The sequence below is a fragment of the Vombatus ursinus genome, unplaced genomic scaffold (assembly GCF_900497805.2).
Source record: "Vombatus ursinus unplaced genomic scaffold, bare-nosed wombat genome assembly UNPS02014820.1, whole genome shotgun sequence".
NCBI lineage: Eukaryota > Metazoa > Chordata > Mammalia > Diprotodontia > Vombatidae > Vombatus > Vombatus ursinus.
Genome location: NW_020954598.1, coordinates 3102227 through 3122916, shown reverse-complemented (window position 1 = coordinate 3122916; position 20690 = coordinate 3102227). Strand labels below are relative to the sequence as shown.

Below are 20690 nucleotides of genomic sequence, written 5' to 3'. Positions count from 1 at the left end.
AAGTGTCAAGTGTTTGGCCTGAGGCTGGATTTGAACTCAGGTCCTCCTGACTTCAGGGCTGATGCTCTCTTGACTGTACCACCTAGCTGCCCCTCTGCTTCTTGATTAAAATGAAGTGGGTATAATGGGCCATTCTCTCCCCCCCCTCCCACTTTGGAATAAAGTATGTTCTATTTAGAATATATTTGATTTTCAAGATATATTCTTTTGATCAGTTGTATACTTTGGGAACATTTTTATAATAGGCTTCACTAAGGAAGGGATATCTTTCAGACATGGTGGAAGTAAATTTGTAAAAGTAGAATTTTGTAGTTCTTTAAGAACTGTGGGAAAGTAATTTTTACTCCTCAGTGCTCACACTAAGACTGTATAAACTTCAGGCCATTTTGGTGGGTGGAATTCCCACAGTGGAAATTCTTTCCTCTAGTTATGAGGGATATTTTGCCATTTCATAAAATACTCAATTGTAATAAAATGCTTTCTTCAGATACTGGAAGAACTGTCCTCTAGAAGAAGCATTCTGTATGACTCTAGAAGGAGAAGTAGGAGGCATAGGTAGAATTTATAGGAAGGCAGACGCTTAGTTTAATATGAGGAATATCTTCATAACAGCTAGACTAGTTTAACAATGAATGGAATGAGATGTCTCATTAGGTGGTGATTTTCTTGTCATTGAAGATGTTTGAGCTAGATGGCTTTGTTGGGAATGTGGTAGAGAAGATTTTTATCAAGTACGGGTGTTATGGGGTCGAGATGAATCAGACACAGCTGAAACAACTGAACAGTAGATGTTGAAGTAGATGGCCTCTTAGGGCTGTTCCAACTCCTAAGATTCTATAATTCTGTATTAACAGTGATTCATTCTGATTGAGCAACTGTTATTGTGCAACATTTGCATTTATTTTTGCTTTAATATTATATTTTAAATTGAGAGTTATCAACCAAATAGACACTGTCATATGTCCTTTTCCATTCTTAGATTAAATTGGACTTTTGAGAGTAGCTTGGTAGCAACTTTTGTTGTTAGGCTTATATTTCTTTGTCGTGGTTGTCTGTCCCAGTTCTGATACCAACTATCATTTTCTCATCTTTAAAATGAAAGTATTGGACTAGATTACTTCCATGATCTCTTCTAGCTCTAAATCCTCTGGCCACCTCTTGGATAAGTGAGGCCTCTCCTGGTTCCCCCAATAAAACTTTCTGTGTTTATTTTCTGTTTTCTATGTGCATGTTTTATGCTCCCCAACTGATTATAAACTACTTAAAGGACAGAGATTCTTGCATTTTTGGTCTTTTTATATCCCGTGCACATAGCATAGTGCTTGGCACCTAGAAGGTACTTAATAAATCTTTATTATACTGGATGAATTATCCTGTGAATCTCAGATGTGACTTGGCAAATGTAGTAAAACTTAAACATTCATGTTAATGAAAGGAACTAAATGTATAAGTAATCTAAACTTAATTTACTTACTACTTTGGAACATATTATATTTTTCCTTTTGGATACAGTACCCTGAACATCATTGGTACTTGATACCAACATTGGTATATTGGTAATAAATGCTTGTTGAATAAATGACATTGAGCTGGTTTGTTTTTCTGTAGTGTGTAAATTAAACAGTAGGCAGATGTGGAAGTGAAGTTACTGAAATTCACAATGAATATAGATAATTAACAATAAGAACATAATGTTTTATTCTTTGATATTCAGGACCACTCATTCTATCATCCAAGTAATTGACAAAAATAATAATACATGTGGTTGTTTGTTAATCGTGTCAAATTTGGTTGAGTGACTGGCATTACTAATAGTTACATTCAGATTCAAAATGACCACGGCAAAATGAGCAACACTCGCAAAAATATCAAATAGAATTAAATGGAACATTTATATTTTAAAGTTGATTATGGATTTAAAATAACTTTGCAAATATAAGACAATCATTAACAATGCCAAATAAACATGGCAGAAGTTGTAGTGGACAACAAAGCTAAAACTGAAGTAGTAATGTAGTGTTCATTAGAAAAATAGGACAAATATTAGAAACATAACTCATTGTTGAAATGCATTTAGAACAAGTTGACACCGTCTAAATCTGCTGTCCAATTTTGGATGCAACAATAGAAATATGATATAGAAGAAGACTTTGAATCCAGTCCTTGAGGCAGTTGGGGGTTAAGTGATTTGCCCAGGGTCACCCAGCTAGTGAGTATCATGTGTCTGAGGCCGGATTTGAACTCAGGTCCTCCTGACTCCAGGGCCAGTGCTCTATCCACTGTGCCATCTAGCTGCCCCTTTGAATCCAGTCTTGAGGTTCCACTATGGTTGGAAAATAAGGAATTGGAGAAAAAATGTTGAAGGTAGGGAATTAAGCGTAACTCAAGTTTGAGTAGATCATGTGTGCATAAAAGTGGATCCCTATTTTCACATTTCTTGCGATCCCAACCTGATAGCAAAAGGCTGGACTGAATGGCCTTTAATGGTCCTTTTAAAGCTCTATAAATACTGAATGAGTCTGAAACTACATATAAACAATGTTGGTAAAAATGAGGCTAGATAGTGAGTGATTTGCCACTAAAGTTGTTGCATGTGCAAGTTAAAACTAACTTGTGGGTACTGTATACACAAATTAACAGCTGAAGTATTTTGAGATGAGAAGATGATATTTTCCTGTTGTTGCTTTAAGTTCATTGCAGTTTCTTCAAGTTTTGCCTTTCCTAACATCTACTTTGGAGCTGAAGCTGAGAAAACCCTTAAAAAGATTTTGCTCAGAAGGAAAGCTCTCTTTAAAAAAAAAAGAGAGAAGAAAAGAAAATAGACTCATTATTCTTTGAAATCCATAATAAGCGAAGAAAATCCTGATGGATATTTAGTTTGACTGTTAAATATGCTTTTGAGACAAGGCAAGGACAAATTATTTTAACCCTCCTTTGCAGTTACTGCTGTAATGGAATGTTCCAAATGCTGTTTTAGTGCTTCTTTGAATACGAAGATTCAGCAACATAAGGTAATGTCATTTTTTGTGGGTGTGGGAAAGTCATAGTGCTTTTTGCTGGTTGAGTGATTTGATTGGTTAGTATTTATTTAATTTAGGATAATAGACATTAATTGTTGTGGAACAATTTTCGTTTTTGTCACGTGGAAACATTTTGATTATGGACAGGGATAATGACTGAGGATAGAATTGGAAGTATCTGGTGCGGTTAATTTTAGAGGTGTATGTCAGCTTCACAGGGTCTCTATTACTTAGCTTAAATCTGGCATTTTAGTATCAAAGCAACAACAAATAGACAATAATTTTTTTCTTAGTAAACACTAGGTATCACTGGATCTGCTGTGAAAGACATTGTCTTTAGCAATTGAAGAAAATGGGGAGTATTGACAAAACTCGTGAATGCTAAGGCTAAATTCTTGAATGTGTTTCTGAAATTATTAAAATGAAGTCTTTGTAGCTCTAGCTCTTTAAAAAGGCAGGGACTGTTGTTTGTTTTTTGGGGTTTTTTTTTGTTTTTCTTTTGTATTTTGTCTTTGTGTCCCCAGTGCCTTGGTGTAGTGCCTTGCACAGAGTAGATACTTTATTCTTATGAAAATGTCTTTTGGATGAAATTTTTTGATTGCACCAAGAAAATTTATTATTAAAAGGAGTCCTATTTAAAAAAAAACTACACCCCCACTATACCCCATTCTCTTTTTGTGATTAATTAGCATTTTCAGATATATCTGTGCACTGCATTGAAACTATTTTATTTTTATGTAGTCCTTTCTAAGTTCAAAACCCTCTAAACTTTATGATAACACTATAACTCCTATGGAAAGGCAAGGGGCAAGTTTGTCTACATCCAGAGAGGAGTTCAGGAGAGGTCTTGGTACCTCCCTGGTTCTCAATGCTCTATCCACCAAATTGTATGGTGCACATGACTGGGCTAGTTCTGCACAGCTTAGCATATGGGAGGAGGCTTAAGCAAATTTTAGGCTAAAACCAATGAATTATTTGGTTATTATTATAAGGATTCCATATTTAATTGCTAGTAAAATTACAATTCCACAATATAGTGACCTTTGTGCACACCTTTTCTTTATTCAAAGATGTATAGTTTTAAATATTATTACTTGAATTCTCATTAATAATAATATAAACCCTTGATGCCTCATTTCCAGTCATAACTCATAGTGTTTCAAAATGAAAGAAACAGAAGTGGTCATTTTTAAGTATCCTTATTCACTAAGCTGTAGTTGTTTTATATAAAATTGTAATATTTGAATTAGGTTTTGAATTTGTTTCTACTGAAGTATTTGTGAACTGCCCAAAAGATGAAAGGGCTTTCATTCTGGATTATAATTTATTGGTGATGGTCCTGTGGTTTTACTGAAATTTATTTGTGTATATTAGAAATAATGGATTTAAAAGAGAAAAATTTGTCTCAATACAAAGTAGTAATGAAAAACAGAAATGCCATTAGTGATATTGTTGTAATATTTGAGATTTATAATAAACATTCATAAATTTAATTTCTCCTAGAATTTCATTTTTAATTAGCATTGGTCATGGTATATTTTAATCTTACGTGACTTTAATAATTGAATTGTTGAATTTTATTGATAGGCTGGTTGTACAAACAGCATGTGCTTTGAAGTTATTCGAGAATCTGAAAAAAAAAAGAGTCTGCAGGTTTTGCAATGTGGTACTCCCTTCATCAGTGAATCTTGGGACCTATCCTCTAAATCTTACTAGATAATCTTTGAGAAATGCTTGCTATCTTCTCAAAATTCATGTCTTCACAGGTTCATTTTGGAACTTAACTAGGCTGGTCATGGATAACTGACATACAGTCCATCACCACACCTGTCCAGTTTGGTACAATCTGCTAGAGCTTACAACCTGCTGGCATGGCTTTGGAGAAGCCAGGGTTACCTTCATACTAGCATCACACAAGATGAACTTCAGTTTAGGAAATGCTTGGAAATATTGAAATCCTAATTTATGTTTTTTCTCTTCAGTGGGATAAGGCAGAATGTCAATCCAACTCAGCTAGTTAGCAGACTTAGAAAAAAACTAATGATTAAGAAAACACCTGGTAGTGGAAACCAAAGAGAGACTTTCAGGATTTTAAGATATTGTTGCTACATAGCCATTTGTACTATTTTATTGCTGGTCAAAATGTTTATGTTAATGAATACTGTAAAGCATCCTTAAAGTCATAGATTTTTCATTAAATATATCAGTACTCAAGAGTTACAGGTTAAGAAAAAAATTAAGACCAGCTGCCTGAGAGGAATGATGTAAGAACATTCAAGGGAAGGAGAAAAGATGAGATCTGTCACCTGCTATTCAAGGCTGTTAGCTATTGTTTGAGGACCTATTATCTACCTAGAACCACACACAGCTTTGGAAAAACTTGAAGGTCTTTCAAGCAAATCTACATGCTTATTAAAGGGACATATATGACAGTAAAGTTAATTTACTTGGGTCTTTGAAGAGCTTTGTTAAAATCTTGGAGCTGCTTAGAATTTGAATTAGATGAAGATGAGACTTTTTAAATTGCCCTCTAAAAATGATTATTACAAGGAATTGATCTTTCAAAACAAATTTTAAAAAACCCAATAATATCCAAATATACTGTATATATTTTTAAAAAGTAAGTGCACTGTCTTTATGTTCTCTGCTAAGAGGCAGTATTTTGTAACCTGTGAGCAATATAATATTCTTTGGAAAGTGAAAGAGGTTTTTATTTTAAATTGCTATAGCTTAGTTAGTTTTGGAGAGTCTAAGGTTTTAAGAAGATAAGATTTTTCTAAATATCAATTTTTTAAGTATTTAAAAATTAATACAATATTTGACTTTTAAATACTAATTATTTCCATGTATAACTAATAGTATTACAAGGAGAAGTCAAATCAACAAGCATCTGTTGAGTACCTGCTATGTCCAGGTATCGTACTAGGTGCTGGGGAGACAAAGACAAAAATGAAACAAACAGGTCTTGCCCTCAAGAAGTTCATAATTATAAAGATATTTTTCAAATTTTGGTTGATGTCCTATGATAACATTCTTGACTTGGCTACAAAAAAATTATCTATAAATGGTATCTAATATCAACCATATTTTCTGTTGGGTAGGCTGGAAGTAACATTGGAATCAGGAGACCTGGCTATGACACTAACTAGTTGACCCTTCTTACCTGGGTCAAGTCACCTAATCCTTCTCTGAGCCTCAGTTTCTTGATCTGTAAATTGAAGGGAGTTTACTAGATAATCTCAGTGCTCTAAATTCTATGATTACTGTCTTGTAAGTGGAAAACATATCTCATACATGATTTTTGCTGTTTTTAGAACATGGTCTTTACACAGTGTGTAAGTTCTTTAGTACTTGGGAAAGGAAACCTTTTTGTTTTCTTTTGTTCTGTTTGACTAGGCACCAAATAGCAATGTTACTGCTCAACTTTGTTCACTCCTACATTTCATTCATTCTTGTCAGCCTTGCCAGGGAGAAAAAGTTAGCCAACTTTCAAACCAATTCCAACCCTTCTCACCTTCTGTTTCAAACCCTGGTACCCCTCTTCAGCAGTTCAGATCTCCTCCCCCTACAAATGAAGAGCTGAAAAAAAAGAAAGATTTAGGGAAGCAGAGGGTGTGTGTGTGTGCGTGTGTGTGTAGATGTGCACTTGTGTGTTGGGGGGGCGCCTTCTTGAAAGTGTATGTCATTTTGATTTTGACATGCTACAGATTGGGTAACTTTTTTATTCTTCCAGCTGAGATTGATTTTCTGGCAGTGTGTGTACTCTCCTGAAATTCTGAAGCATATATTTTGGGGATAGAGAATGAGGCAATGACTGAATTTGATAAACTCAGAAGTTGGCTGATTTGGGGATTTATCATGTATGTGGCGACAGTAATAACTTTATTCAGTAAAAGGTTATACAGAGAAGCATAACTGATCACTCTCACAAATGAGTATTAGGTGGCTGGAGAAGTCTAGTCTAGTTAGTACTGTGAGCCATAGTCTTGTTTTAACATTCTTACTTCCTTGAAATCTGATGTTGTTTGAATTTAGTCTGTGAATCTGTAGAGTTTTTCAAACTGAACGATTGACAAACATTTTATGCTAGTAGATTGTAAGCTCTTTTAAGTTAAGGACTGCTGAGTTTTTTGTCTTTCTATCTCCAGCACCTTGCACATAATAAAACTTAATACGTATTTGCTGAATTAAAGGCCATGAACATTCTAATGTTCTGTGATTTCATTTGGGATTCACCGTCATGTATTAAAATACACATTTTATAAGCATATCACTTGAGATTTAAAAATTAATAAATTATGCACATCATTTGAATAGCTTTGGGTAGGAAATAACATTCATTTACTTAGACTTAAATTTAAATCCACACTAGACAGACTTGTTTTCAGACCAAAACAAAACTTTGTAGTTGAGCCTAGGTCTGGGTTAGATAAAAGTTTGAAGTAGAGGGAGAAAAACTTTAGCGCTTTGAGACGCCTTTCATTCATCTTTCATTAATAATTAATAACTAATGTATTAAGGCCGTAACATGTTGCCCTTCAAGTATTTTCACAAAATATATTGAGGTTCTAAAGTCTCTTGAAATATTTATTTTTTATTTTAGTAATATAGTAGATTCTAATTTAATTCTAATCGGTAGAGAGAATGAAGTATTTGAAAAAATGGTGGAGTTGAGGACTGAGGAATTTCAGGTAAAGAAATAGGTAATATGTAATATTTAGTTCTTTTCCTCTTGTTGCACAAGGATTTGAGAGTAAGGTTCTTGTGTAGCAAGTTATACTGATTCAGTTACAGCTTAAAGTTTTAAGTCCTATCAATTTAAAAAAAAAAATGAGCTGTCAGTTGGTTGTTTTATTTGTTCTCTCCGATCTGCAAAAGCAAAACTACTTGGATTGTTCAGCTTGGAGAAGATGTGGGTGAGGGGTGAGTTATTACTGATCTTAAAGATTATGAAAAAATGATGGTGACTGGATGTTCATGTTTTTCTGTCCACAGAAATGAAGTGAACTTAAATTCACTTAAATTAGAGAGTTTCATTTCTGTGAGGAAGAATTATCAAACATTTGTTAAAAATCAAAAGTAAGGTACCAAAGCAGATTAATAGGGCTCTTAGACTCCAGAAATTTTTATTCTTATGAAAATTGATTAGGGATCTCCTATAGGTAAGGGAGTAGGTGGAATGCTGAAATAAACAGACTCTGTCTTACAACTTCATGATTTCTTGCAAAATTGAGAATACTTGTTTGACAAATTGGCCATAATGTACAAATTCTTAAGTATTTAAACAGGAGTGTCATCATTAGCCATTATAGGCAGTTTTAAGGAATACAACTATGATTATAGGCTATTTGTCCAGTTTTATGCATTGGATTCAAACAGTAGCTTTTTAAATGAGGGGAATAAAGTTCCCAGGGGAAAAATAACTAATTCTTCTACTTTTCTATTTAAGAAAACTAATTTTATAGATCAGAAAACAAAGAAATAAAACATTTATGGTTTGACTACTTGGTTTTAATTTGCTTTATTTTTAAAATTAATTTCAAAAAGTTCTATGTGTACTGGCATCTTTATCTTTTGGGAGCAGGGTGTGTAATAAATACAGACATAATCCCATTATAACAAATGCTATTTGTAATCACCATTATGGACAAAAAAAGCTGTTTTTATAGCTTTCTGTAATTCTGGGGGGGTGATAGAATTTGTTTTGGAAGTCTTAGACCATATATGTGTTTATTGTGTTACTTACATACATACATACATACATAAGTAGGTACATACATACATACTATTCCTTCTAATAGTGACTAGACACACAGAACATTAGCCCTGAAAGGGACCTCCTTTTATAGGTGAAGAAACTAAGGCCTAGAAAGATTAATTGACTTGTCCAGGTCATATTCCTAGTTAGTTTCAGATTTGGGACTAGAAACTATACCTGACTGGCTGCCTTTCTCCTCTACTGGGATGCCCTTGAGGGACTGTGATATTAGTGCTTTCTTATCTAGTTACAAATAATAGGAAGAAAGTTATGCACAGGAATCTAAAGATGTTGATACAATTCCTTCCACTTTTATTTGTACCGATTTTAGGGCACTTTTCACTCTCAACTACAGAAGCAAGGCACTCGATGTTTTGGTTTTTTTAAATCTCTAGTACCTGTAGACTAGAAATGTAATTTCTAAAAATGTCAAGAACAGCATTTGGATGTGGAATTTTACCAATACCAAAATTAAATGACCTCTTAATTTTAGTGATCAGCTTATGTACTATCATCACAGTGTTGGATATATGTCTGAGAAAAGATGAACCATTAAGCATTATTTAGTAGTAATGTGGGGTTTTTGTTTTTATTAATAATTCCTTATATTTTCTTTTTCTTAGAGTAGAAAAATCTAAAGGAAAAATATATTTTTTTTTATCTCTGCTACTGTCAATGAGACATTTGAAATAATCTCAAGCTAAGAGCTTTTAGGTAAACTTACAGCTGGGGGTGGTGGTGCTGGTAGGGATCTTAAAACGTTAACTCATAGTATTATAAGTCGTCAGAACCTTAGTTATGAATTTAGATCACCATTAAGTACTCTTTGACCCATGTTGTTTACATATTTGTTTGTTTTCCTAGGTACGGGCTCACCAGCTAGTTTTACCACCTTGTGATGTAGTGATCAAAGCTGTTGCTGACTACGTTCGTAATATTCAGGATACCACTGATTTGGATGCCATAGCTAAAGATGTTTTTCAGCATTCACAGGTAAAACAGAGCTTGAATATGGTTTGTCCTGGGCATCTGCTAGCTTTTGATTGTTTAACTGGAATAAGCTATTTGGTTATTTGGTTTAATTCTTGAGTAGTCTTGCCATATTATGTGTGGATGTGTGTTTTAGGAATGGCAAGGTCATCTGGTTCTACTTCCTCATTTTATACTTGATAAACTCAGGTATATATGGATGAAGACAAATAAGTAATAAATGGCAGAATTGTGACTTCAGCCTAGGTCCTCCTGCTCTATAAATTCACTGTCCTTTCCACCACGCACTAAGTATACAAGAAAATCACTTTCTAGATCCTTACCATGTAATCTATACAGGCACGGTCTGAAGCCAGTTGGAGGGGCTTACTATTGTGTTTCTGTCCAATTAGTTGGCATTTTTATCTTTTTTTCCCCCAAGAATTGAAATAAATTGGTACCAGAATGGTGAATTTTGGTACCATAACAGATTCCTCCCCACCCACCTCCCCCTACTCCAAACACTTGGCAAATATTCCAATGATATAACTTAATTGAGCCCCATGTGTCAGATGGGGAAGGAAATAAGGATTTAAGTTGTCATACAAGTTGGTAATAGGACTGCTAATACAACATCTCTTCTCTCAGTCTTATGTCAGTTCAGCCATGTTACTTAAAAATAATTAGTGCTAGATAGTGTTCTTCCTTAATACCTTTTGCTTTTTCTTAAATAATTTAGAATACTTTTAAACTTCTAATCCAATGTTTAAAAAAATAACTTTAGAGGCATAAGAGGGTTTTAATTTTTTTAAAATATACCTGATTAGAGGCATAATGGTTTACAAAGTTTTTTTTATTTCTATTTCAGTCTAGAACAGATGACAAAGTTACTCGATTTAAGAGAGCAGTTGGATATTATTCAGCGACTAGTAAGCCTATGCCATTTCATCCACAGCATTACTTAGGTGAGTAAACAAAGTCCTGAATGAAAACTATTGACAGCTTATTTCACTTCTTTAAAAATATTTTCTTATATGCTCTCCTCCCTTCATTTAACATGATGATTCTATAAATTTAAAATGTTGAAATTCATTCGAAAACTTAGCATAATTCCCAGTGCAGATTGATGATGATGTATATTCAGTGTTCCTTAAATGGGAAGAAGGGCAAGGAATGTGAAATGTATGCACGTGAATTCCTGGTAACTTTAGGATTTTGGTATTGGTAAACCACAGGGGATGTGAGTAAAGTGACTTTGCCTTCTCTTCTTTCTTGTAAGACCTTTTTTAGTGGATGAAAGTGATTTGGGAATGAAAGGATTTCCTCATTTGAGCAGTACCTAGGTTCCTAGAACTGTCTCTGTCACCAGGGTGCTGCCAGTAAATGTGAGTGCCTTGACATTGTGGGGCTGGATATCTCTTGGCTGAAAGGTGTTGAAGTGCCAAAACACACGTGCTCAGATTCTGCCCTTCCTCGTTGGCCAGAAGGAAAGGAAGCTGTTGGTAACAAAAACTTTGGAACAAGTGTATGTGTTTAGTGAGCCTCAGTGTTTGAAATAGATACATTATGTTATGAATGGTGGTCTTCCCAGAAAACTACAATGAAAAACTGCATCTTTGTGCTATTCCTGGGGAGAATTGTGCTTCTTAAAGTTGCAGAATGATAGGATGTCAGAGCTTCACATCCCATCTCCTCTTTTCCCGGAGGAGGAAACTTAGGCCTATTGGAGAAGGCAACTTGTCCAAGGTCACCCAGCTCATTAGTAACCAGGCTAGAAATTCAGGCCCATTTGTGCAAACTCTAAGGCCACTCTACACCATTGTTCTTTCCCAAAGCTAGTTCTTCACTGAAAGAGGAACAGGATTCCTGCTTTGTAGGGAATTGATGCCAGTTGTTTAGCATCTAAATACTTGAAGCAATACAGAATTGAGAAGTCTTCTGAAGAAAGGAAAGCTTAAAAGGAGGAGGGTAGAAAAGTTACTTGGTAATGGTCTGTCTTCAGGACTGGCAGATTCTAGTACGATTCTGGTTTTCTTAGTTAAAACCACTCATAAGTTATTTGTATACTCAATTTTAAACAAAAGAAACATTTATGTAGATGTTTAATGTCTTGTAGAGTTTAAATTCAATAGCTGTTCTTTTGAGCTTAGTGCTCTGCAGAATAAGATGTATTAGACACTATCTTTTTGTTTAAAATCTTTTGTGGGGCAAGCAGGTACCTAACCCATGAGGTAGTTGACAATAGTAGGCACTAAGTGATAAAATGTCCACGTGAATAATGCCAGATATCAGACTAAAGTACTTAAGAGAAAGAGAAATCGGTATCTTTCCTTGATCAGACTGCCTTATGTTATTTTATATTCTTCTATCTATCCTATTATTCTTATATTATTCTAGAATTCAAGCATAACTTGAGTTACCATTGGTTTGGAATAAATGTTGTGTCAAAGGGTAGAGCAGGGGTGGGGAACCTGTGCGTTCAAGGCCACATGTGGCACTCTAGGTACTCAGGTGTGGCCTTTTGACTAAGTCCAAATTTTACAGAAACAAATCCTTTTATTAAGGGGATTTGTTCTGTAAAGTTTGGATTCAGTCAAAGGGCCACACTTGAGGACCTAGAGGGCCATATGTGGCTTTGAGGCTGCAGGTTCCCACCTCTGGAGTAGAGAATTGACTTAAAGTTTGGAATCAAAGGATAGGGAGAAAAATCTACTTTAAATAGTACAGTTTTCAAGTAGTGTTTGTTACTCAATAATACGTACTTGGCCTGGGTCATACACTAACATTTTTATAAGTAATAAGAAGGAAGGAAGAGTGCAACCAAAATTCCGTATGTTTGCAGATGACAGTATACTAAAGGAAATGCTAAGCTTGTAGAGCTTAAAAACAGGAGTGACTCATAAGATTTTGAGTCAACAGTAGATGGAGCAGATGCTCTTCATCTTAAGCAAGGATACATTGATAATATTTTAGGGAAAAAGTAACCCAAATTACAGAAAATTGGACCTGGCACTTTCTTACAAATCTTGAAAAGTGCCTTCAGGTTATTGTTAATATGTAAGTCCTCTCTACCACTGTGTTCAAATGGGTATTAGAAATAAGATGGGAGCAATGATTTTGTTTTATAAAATAAAACATTGTGTGCAATTTTGGTCTTAATACAAGATAGATATGAGGAGAACTCAAATGACTAAGGAAATAGACACTTCCATATATGAATGGATTAGAAAGATTAAGTTTCTTGGCTTATCAGCCAAGAAGAGTTATAGCTAAGAAAGAATGTTGTAAAAGTTTATGGTTTTTATGAGTAGGATAAATAAGGATTTATGCAACCTAACCTGGATTATTAGAAGTATGGGGCAACAATGTAAATGGAAAGAACAACCAACATCAGACAATTGAAACAATGTTTTCAAATTACAGAGCCTAAACATGTCTCAAAAGAAGTACTATTAAAACATAACTGTGTTTGTTTGTTTGTTTGTTTGTTTGTTTGTTTTTTTGGCTAGGCAGTGGGGTTAAGTGACTTGCCCAGGGTCACACAGCTAGTAAGTGTTATGTGTCTGAGGCCGGATTTGAACTCAGGTCCTTCTGAATCCAGGGCTGGTGCTCTATCCACTGCGCCACCTAGCTGCCCCAAAACATAACTTTTGATCTGTTGGTTGGTTTTGCTGATTTTTCCTTTAAAAAAAAGTTATGTGGGAGGAAGGAAAGAAAATTTAGGTAATGAAAATTAAAAATATTAAATTTTTATTTTTCGAAGTTGGGGCACCCATAGAAGCTTGAAAAAGAGATTATAGAAGAGAGCCCTACTTCTGTAAGAAGCCTTTCCCAGTCCTCCTTAATTTTAGTACCTTCTCTTTGAAATCACCCCCAATTTATCCTGCTTATATGTTGTTTTTACATAGTTGTTTGCATGTTGTTTCTCACATTGGATTGTGACTTCCTTGAGAGCAGGGACTGTTATTTGCCTTTCTTTGTCTATGTGACTTTAGCACAGTAGGGCACAAAGAAGAGGCTTCATGAATGCTTGTTGACTGACTTATTACAGGGTTTTATAAACTGTAGATAGTAAACATATGGAACTGATTAAGAGGTACAGAATATAACTAGATTTAAGAAGCATTTCAGTAGATTTATGGATGGATAATTATCTTGAAAATTAAGCATAATTGGATTAATTTTTTCAACGTGACATGAAGTCAACTACCATACTCTTTGTAAAACATTTTCTGTTAACTCCTGTCAATGAAACCTCAGTTTGGAAGCACCATTGGTCTGATCCAATATATAATATTTTGTACATTCTCATGTGTGCTTACTGTTATTTAAACTAGAGCTTACATTCAGCTTTTGTTGTAATTATCCTCCAACCACTTAATGCAGTAATCTATGGTAACATACAAGAACTGTAGTATGGATAAATTCATATAATTTTACAAAGTACTTAAAAACTTGAGCTTTTTCATCCAGCTAGATACTTTTTAAAGTTTATTGTCATTATCATCATTATTACTTATACTTCCTTTTAGTGTAATGATAAGCACTACACTGCTTAAAAATGGTAAGAGGTTAGGAAAAGGAAGGCAAAGATCAAGGAAATTTTTTAATTCATCTATTTGATTTCTTAGTGCATTTTCCATACCGACTATAGCAAGTATCATCTCCTCTTCAACACCCAAATTATCCCTTCCTCCACTTCCATCCACCTGTTAGCTCTCAGCCAGTGAGCTTACCTTTTAAGTTATTGAGAAGATCAAAGCTATTGGGTGCAAATTCCTAAACAGACCCCACAGCAAAGGACTTTAGAGGTTATTTCATCCATCTTCTTGGTGTATTCAATTATCCTGTCTTCAATATCCCCCTTTATATCTGATGAAGAGCTTATTACCTTATAAGGCAACACATTCCAATTTAGAAAGACTATATAGTGAACTGAAATTTATCTCTTTGTGGCATCATCTGCTCATTGATCCTAGTTCTGTTCTTTGTTCATAACAGAAAAAAAATGCCTACTGTAGAGAGAATTGGTTGATAAGGTAGTGAGCATGAGAACCTTGGGAGAAGTGACTATTTTATACTAAATTATGTGATAGAGAAAAGCTAGAAATAATTTTATAAACACCCTATATTTAGGGAGAACAGATTGCAAACCATTTTGAAAAAGGATGGAGATGAGGTTCCATGGACTAAAATGTCAGCCCTGGTCACAGTAAGAAGCTCCCAAGAATGGAATTGTGAATTGAAACATTTCTAAAAAGGAGGAAAAGAGATGGTTATTTCAGAGAAACTAACTCATTGACCAGTTTAGGTTTTTGAAAGATGTGTAGAGGATGGATGCAGGGACAAGTAATGAAAGGTAAATGCAAGAAAGTGGTGTGGTCTGGTAAAAATAGATTCAAGAATGTTCACACACAACGAGCCAAGGCTGTCATGGAACACTAAGGACAACCAGATGGAATTTGTTCATGATTTTATCGTCATAGCTCTTTGTCAAGAGGGAGGGTTTTGTTTGCCAGGAGGTGGATGGGAAGTCACTGTGTTGTAGATACAAAAGGCATCAATGAAGTATGTATTTTTGTTTTTTAAAGGAAGTAGTGATCACAAAGGCAGGATGACTTCTTTTAGAAATGCACATACTAGTACAAATGTGGTTTGAACAGGGCAGAGTACAATAAATTCTTTTACTTCCTTATTCTTTACTGTGTTAATGTAGGCTGCAATCATAGTAGCTTTCTTTGCTGCCATAATCACACTGTTGACCTCTGTTAAGCTTGCATTCTACAGAAGTCCTGACATTTTCAGATGAGTTGCTATCTAATCATTCTACTTTCCCCATTTTGTACTTTGTGAAATTTAACCTTGTCTAAGAAGTTATACAGGGAGGCAGTTTGTTGTTGTTTGTCCTTCCTTCTTGAAGAGGAACAATGACATCAGGACAGTGATATCTTGATTTGCAAGTGAATTGGATCTGAGTGAGGCAGAGCTCTTCAAAGTCATCAGACTCATTCTCTCCTCTTATGTAATCTGAGTCCAGTGGCAGGACATAGGTCAGGATGACTGGCGATGGCCCTGCTGGAGGCAACTGGTGGCTCAGTGGATAGAGCACCGGGAGTCAGGAAGCCCTGAGTTTATAGCCAGCCTGACACTTCCTAACTGTTACTTAAGGAAGTCACTTAACCTCTGCCTGACAAAATGGATCCATTGGAGAAGGAAATGAAATGGCAAGCCACTCCATTATCTTTGCCAACAATCCCAAATGGAGTCACAAAGGGTTAGACATGACTGAAATGACACAAAACTTAACATTTACATCTATTATTCATCATATTAGATCTAGCTTAAAGACAATACTTTAGGAAAAACTCCAGTTTAAGGGACTTTGTGAAGATTAGCCTTTTGAAAAGGAAGAAAAGAGGTCAGAGAAATAGGAGTTAGACCCACAAGAAGACAGTATCATGAAGCTTTGGGCAGTGATGACATCAAGAAGCACAGGAAGGTCTCGGTAATGTCAAATGTTTGAGTGACATCATGGAAGATGAGGCCAGGGTGGAAAGGAGAGAAAGATTGTGAGAAAAATGGCTGCCAGCTTTGGTGATGGGATTTATTTGATATTACTTTGGAGAGAATGGTGTTAGTTGGATGGTAGAGACAGAAGCCAGATTGCACGGGGTTAAGAAGTGAGTGGGTAGTAAGGAAGTGTTACCCTATTATTGTTAATCCCTGGATACAGTTTCAATGTGAACAAAAGCAGAACAAGTTTACTAATATTGATTTTTCATTAGAAAATTTTCAGTTTGGAAAAATATTGCAACTTAAAAGGATTAAATTTGTATTTAGTAATATGCTATGTAAATACTCATTACATAATAATCCATTTCAAAATCTTAGTTATGGGTTTTATATAACCATAGGTGATAGAATCCCATTTTAACAAATTTGACTAGATATTACCATATCCACCGACTTTCAAAACACTCCTTGGCCACTTCTCTATATATGTTGTTTTTCCATATTAGAATGCAAACTCCTTGAAGACAGGAACTGTCCTGTTTGTCTCTCCAGCACAGTACCTGGCACATAGTAAGCACAAAACAAAAGTGCCTGACCTCCAGCCTAGAATCTCCAAATGCATATTTGGACATCTTGAAACTGATGTCCTATAGACATCTTAAACTCAGCATGTCAAAAACTGAACTCATCTTTTTCCAGAAGCTCTTAGTTCACTTTGCATCATTATGTGGAAGTCTTTCCATGTTTCTTTGTAGTCATCATATTTGTTGTTTCTCACAGCTCAGTAATAAATATTCTGTTGTGCTTACTGAAGAGTTTGTTTTGCCATTATCCAATCAATGACCATTTACTTTGTTTCTAGCTCTTTGCTATCCCAAAAAGTGTTGCTATAAATATTTTGGTGTATATTGAGTCTTTTTTGTCAGTGATCTCCATGAGTTATATGCCTCAAAATGGGATCTCCGAGTCAAAGGGTATGAATATTTTAGCCACTTTATTTACATAATATCGAACTATTAAAAAAATCTTCATGAAACTCCAAATTCAAAAAAGTTTTCTCTTCATTGCTTCTAGCATCAGATACAAATTCCTCTCTTTGGCATTTAAACTCCTTCATGGTCTGTCTCCAAACTGTATTTCCAATCTGAGCTTACTTTATTCTTCCCAAAGTACTCACCATCTTAGCCAAACTAGGTATTTCTTGTTTTCCATTCATAGCGTTCCATCTCCTACCTCCATGCCTCAAATAGACTTCCTCTTTTCCCTCTACCACTTGGAATCTCTCATTCCATTCAGGGTTTAGCTCAAGTGTCTTGAAGGCTTTTCCTGATTCCCCCTTAGCTGCTAGCCCTTCCCATCCACCTTCCCCCAAAGTACTTTGTAATTATCTGACTAAATATTGATTCTCCTCAGAAGAATGTAAGTTCCTTGGTGGCAGAGACTTATCTGATTTTATCTTTGTATTACCAACACCTGGCACTGAATGAATAATTTTTTAATTGAACTGGATTTTTTAAAGCTAAATTCTTAGAGAATTTGGAAGTAGTGTTTTGGTGAAAAATACACCCATTGTTTTGTTCTGTGATTTTAAAGAGTGCAAATCTTTTATTTTATTTTGAAAAGAATAAATAATATTTTTCTAACTATATTGATGATTTTAGAGGTCTCGATACTAAAACAGTTCATGTGACTTTTAAAAAAAATCATGAGTAATAAAATCCATAGTAATTTTTCAATTAGGTTATGCTTCTCTAAAATACTTTGATAAATAGAAATTTAAATATATCATTTTTTAAATACAGACCTATAAAATGTACTTTTCTCAACTTAGGAAAAATAATTCAAAATGCAATTTATGTAATGTTTTCTTTTTGCCTTTTTACCTCATTGCCAAGATTTTTGAAAATCAACATTTGAGGTTGTTTTCACTACATGCTACATATGAATGACTTTTTGAAATTTACTTTCAGAGAGTATTTTCTTTCTATAAAAGTTTCAAGAAAAGGTTTTGATTCCAGTTACTTTATATTTAAGGTTAAGATAGAGTAGTAAAATATATTTAGTGAAGCAAAGCCTAGAACATTAGCTTTCCTTGCTGATCTTAAAAGTAATTTGAGGCTTCTCTTACCTCTGGAACTTTGTGATAGTGCATTTTTCCATTTCTCCTGCTATTCATGAGAGATGATTGTTGGGAAAGAAGGTGGAGGGAATTTTGTTAGAATTTTCTTTCCTTACTTTTCAGTGAGACTTTTCAGAAATCCCTTCCTTTATCCCTGTAGAGAAGTAAATTTTAATGAAGCAAAGGATGTAAAACTGCTAAACTAACCTTCCTGGAGAGAAATAGTGCCAAGTGAGTACAGGTGTGTTCTACTTTGGAAAAATATGAACATTGCATAAAAGATAAATTAGGGATTTATTCATATTATTAATGGATCCTCCAAATGGCTTCCTTGATATATAGAGCTCAGGCAGTGATAGTGCATTTAAATGTTATATTTGCAAATCATTGGTAGTCGACCAGGTCTTGAAAAACCAATCTTACTAGAGCTACAAGGAAATTTAGAAATCCTCTAGCCCAACTCTTTCATTTTATATGTAAGGTGACCGAGATCAAAGAATCTGTAATTTGCTAGAAGTCATGGCATTTTGTTAGTGACAGAGCCCTAATGGTCTTTTTGCTTACATTCTAGTGGTCTTTCTACTTTCTCAAACTTTTTGGTCTCAGGATCTCTTTATGCTCTTAACCATTATTGAAGAACCCAAAGAGCTGTTAATGTGGGTTATATCTATTGACATTTACCATATTTGAGGTTAAAACAAATAGTTTTTTTTTTTTGATTTGTTGATTCACTTTAAAATAACACTATTATGTGTTAACATAATAGCATATTTTTATGAAAATAACTATATTTCCCAAAACAAATAACTTAGTGAGGTGTGGCGTTATTTTACATAGTTTTCTAAATCTTTTTTAATGTCCAACCTAGTGGAAGATAGCTGGATCATCATCTGTTTCTGGATTCAGTTTGTTGAGATATGTTGTTTGATTGTAATATAGGGAGAAAATCTTGGCCTCATGCAGATAGATAGTTGGGAAAGACAGGAGTATTTTAAAAGGCAAATAACATCTTAGAATTATTATAAAAATAGTTTTGACCTCATGGACCCCACTTAAAGGGTCTTGGGGCCCAAAGGGGCTAACAGACCACATTCTCTGAATCACTGTTCTAAGGAAAGTTCCTTAATAGATAGTCTTAAGATCATAGCTCTTGTGTTGGAATGGTGCCTTATAGGTAATCTAATTCAGCCCCATCATTTCATAGTCAAGGAAACTTTGGCTTATTAGGGGAAATATCTTGTATAAAGTCACACAGAGTAACAGAGTCAGGATTCAAACTAAGGCCCTCCAGCTTCATATCCAGTGTTCTTTCCAATATACCACACTTAGCTCTTAGATTTCATACTGATAAAGTGATGATAATAATTAATATTTGTATTTTGCTTACTATATGTTAGGCACTGTGCTAAGCATTTTACAATTATTATCTTATTTGATTCTCACAACAGCCCTGGGTGGTAGGTGCTATTATTATCCTCGTTTTATTGATGAGCAAACTGAAGCAAACAGTGGTTAAGTAACTTGACCAGGTCCACACAACTAGTAAGTCTCTCAGGTCAGATTTGAACTCAGATCTTCCTGATTCCAGGCATCCACTAGGCTGCCTAACAGACTGGCACTAAAACAATGCTCTGTTGGGATATTAAGTACCTACTGATTTTTTTTTTCTTTTAAACTGCAAGATGGGAGGCAGTGAAGGGATGTAAAAATTACTCTAAATCCTTGAATCTTTTAATTCAGCTTTGCATGCTTCCATAGGAGCCTGATGGTAAAAGTATTGCCAAAGAATTTTCAGCATGCAAAGCACTTTTCTCTAGGGTAAGAATATTATTTCCAGGGTGCCAACAGTTCCCAGTTGCTCCCTTTCAGGAACTGAAATAATTGCTACCTATATAATTCCTAGTCGTTGAGATAGGGCATTTATGTTAGCTAAATTCATTCATTTATTCAGCTTTATTAAGTGCTTAATGAATGTAGTGCTAACCACTAGGGTAGATAATAAGGTTAGATAAGATGTGGTGCCAAGGGGTAAAAGAGCAGAAATTGTTAGTCTTACCCCACTGGGATTATGAAGTTTTTAGGGCAGCACCCTAAGATAAACAGGGACCAAAAAGTACTTTCCTATTCTTTTCAGGTTATACCAAGAATTTTAAATGAAAAGATTTTTCCTAAATTTATGTTTCAAAATCTTTGTGCTTTTAGCACTCATGAAGCTTTAAATGCCTGTTAAATATGCAGTTTTAAAATGTCAAAAAATTTTGGAAATTTTGCTCTTTTCCCTCCAGAAGCATTAAAAATTAATGTAGAAAAT

At 34.7% G+C, this 20690-nt stretch overlaps 1 protein-coding gene across 4 annotated transcripts in view; it reads left to right on the top strand.

Annotated features, from left to right (window-relative positions):
- FAM120A (family with sequence similarity 120A) overlaps positions 1–20690 on the top strand; it is a 152856-nt gene that overhangs the window by 48820 nt on the left and 83346 nt on the right. For all 4 annotated transcript variants that reach the window (XM_027836863.1, XM_027836861.1, XM_027836862.1 and 1 more), the window contains 2 exons: positions 9643–9771; positions 10616–10712. In XM_027836863.1, coding sequence (XP_027692664.1) covers positions 9643–9771; positions 10616–10712 — 226 coding nt within the window. The remainder of the gene's footprint in view (positions 1–9642; positions 9772–10615; positions 10713–20690) is intronic.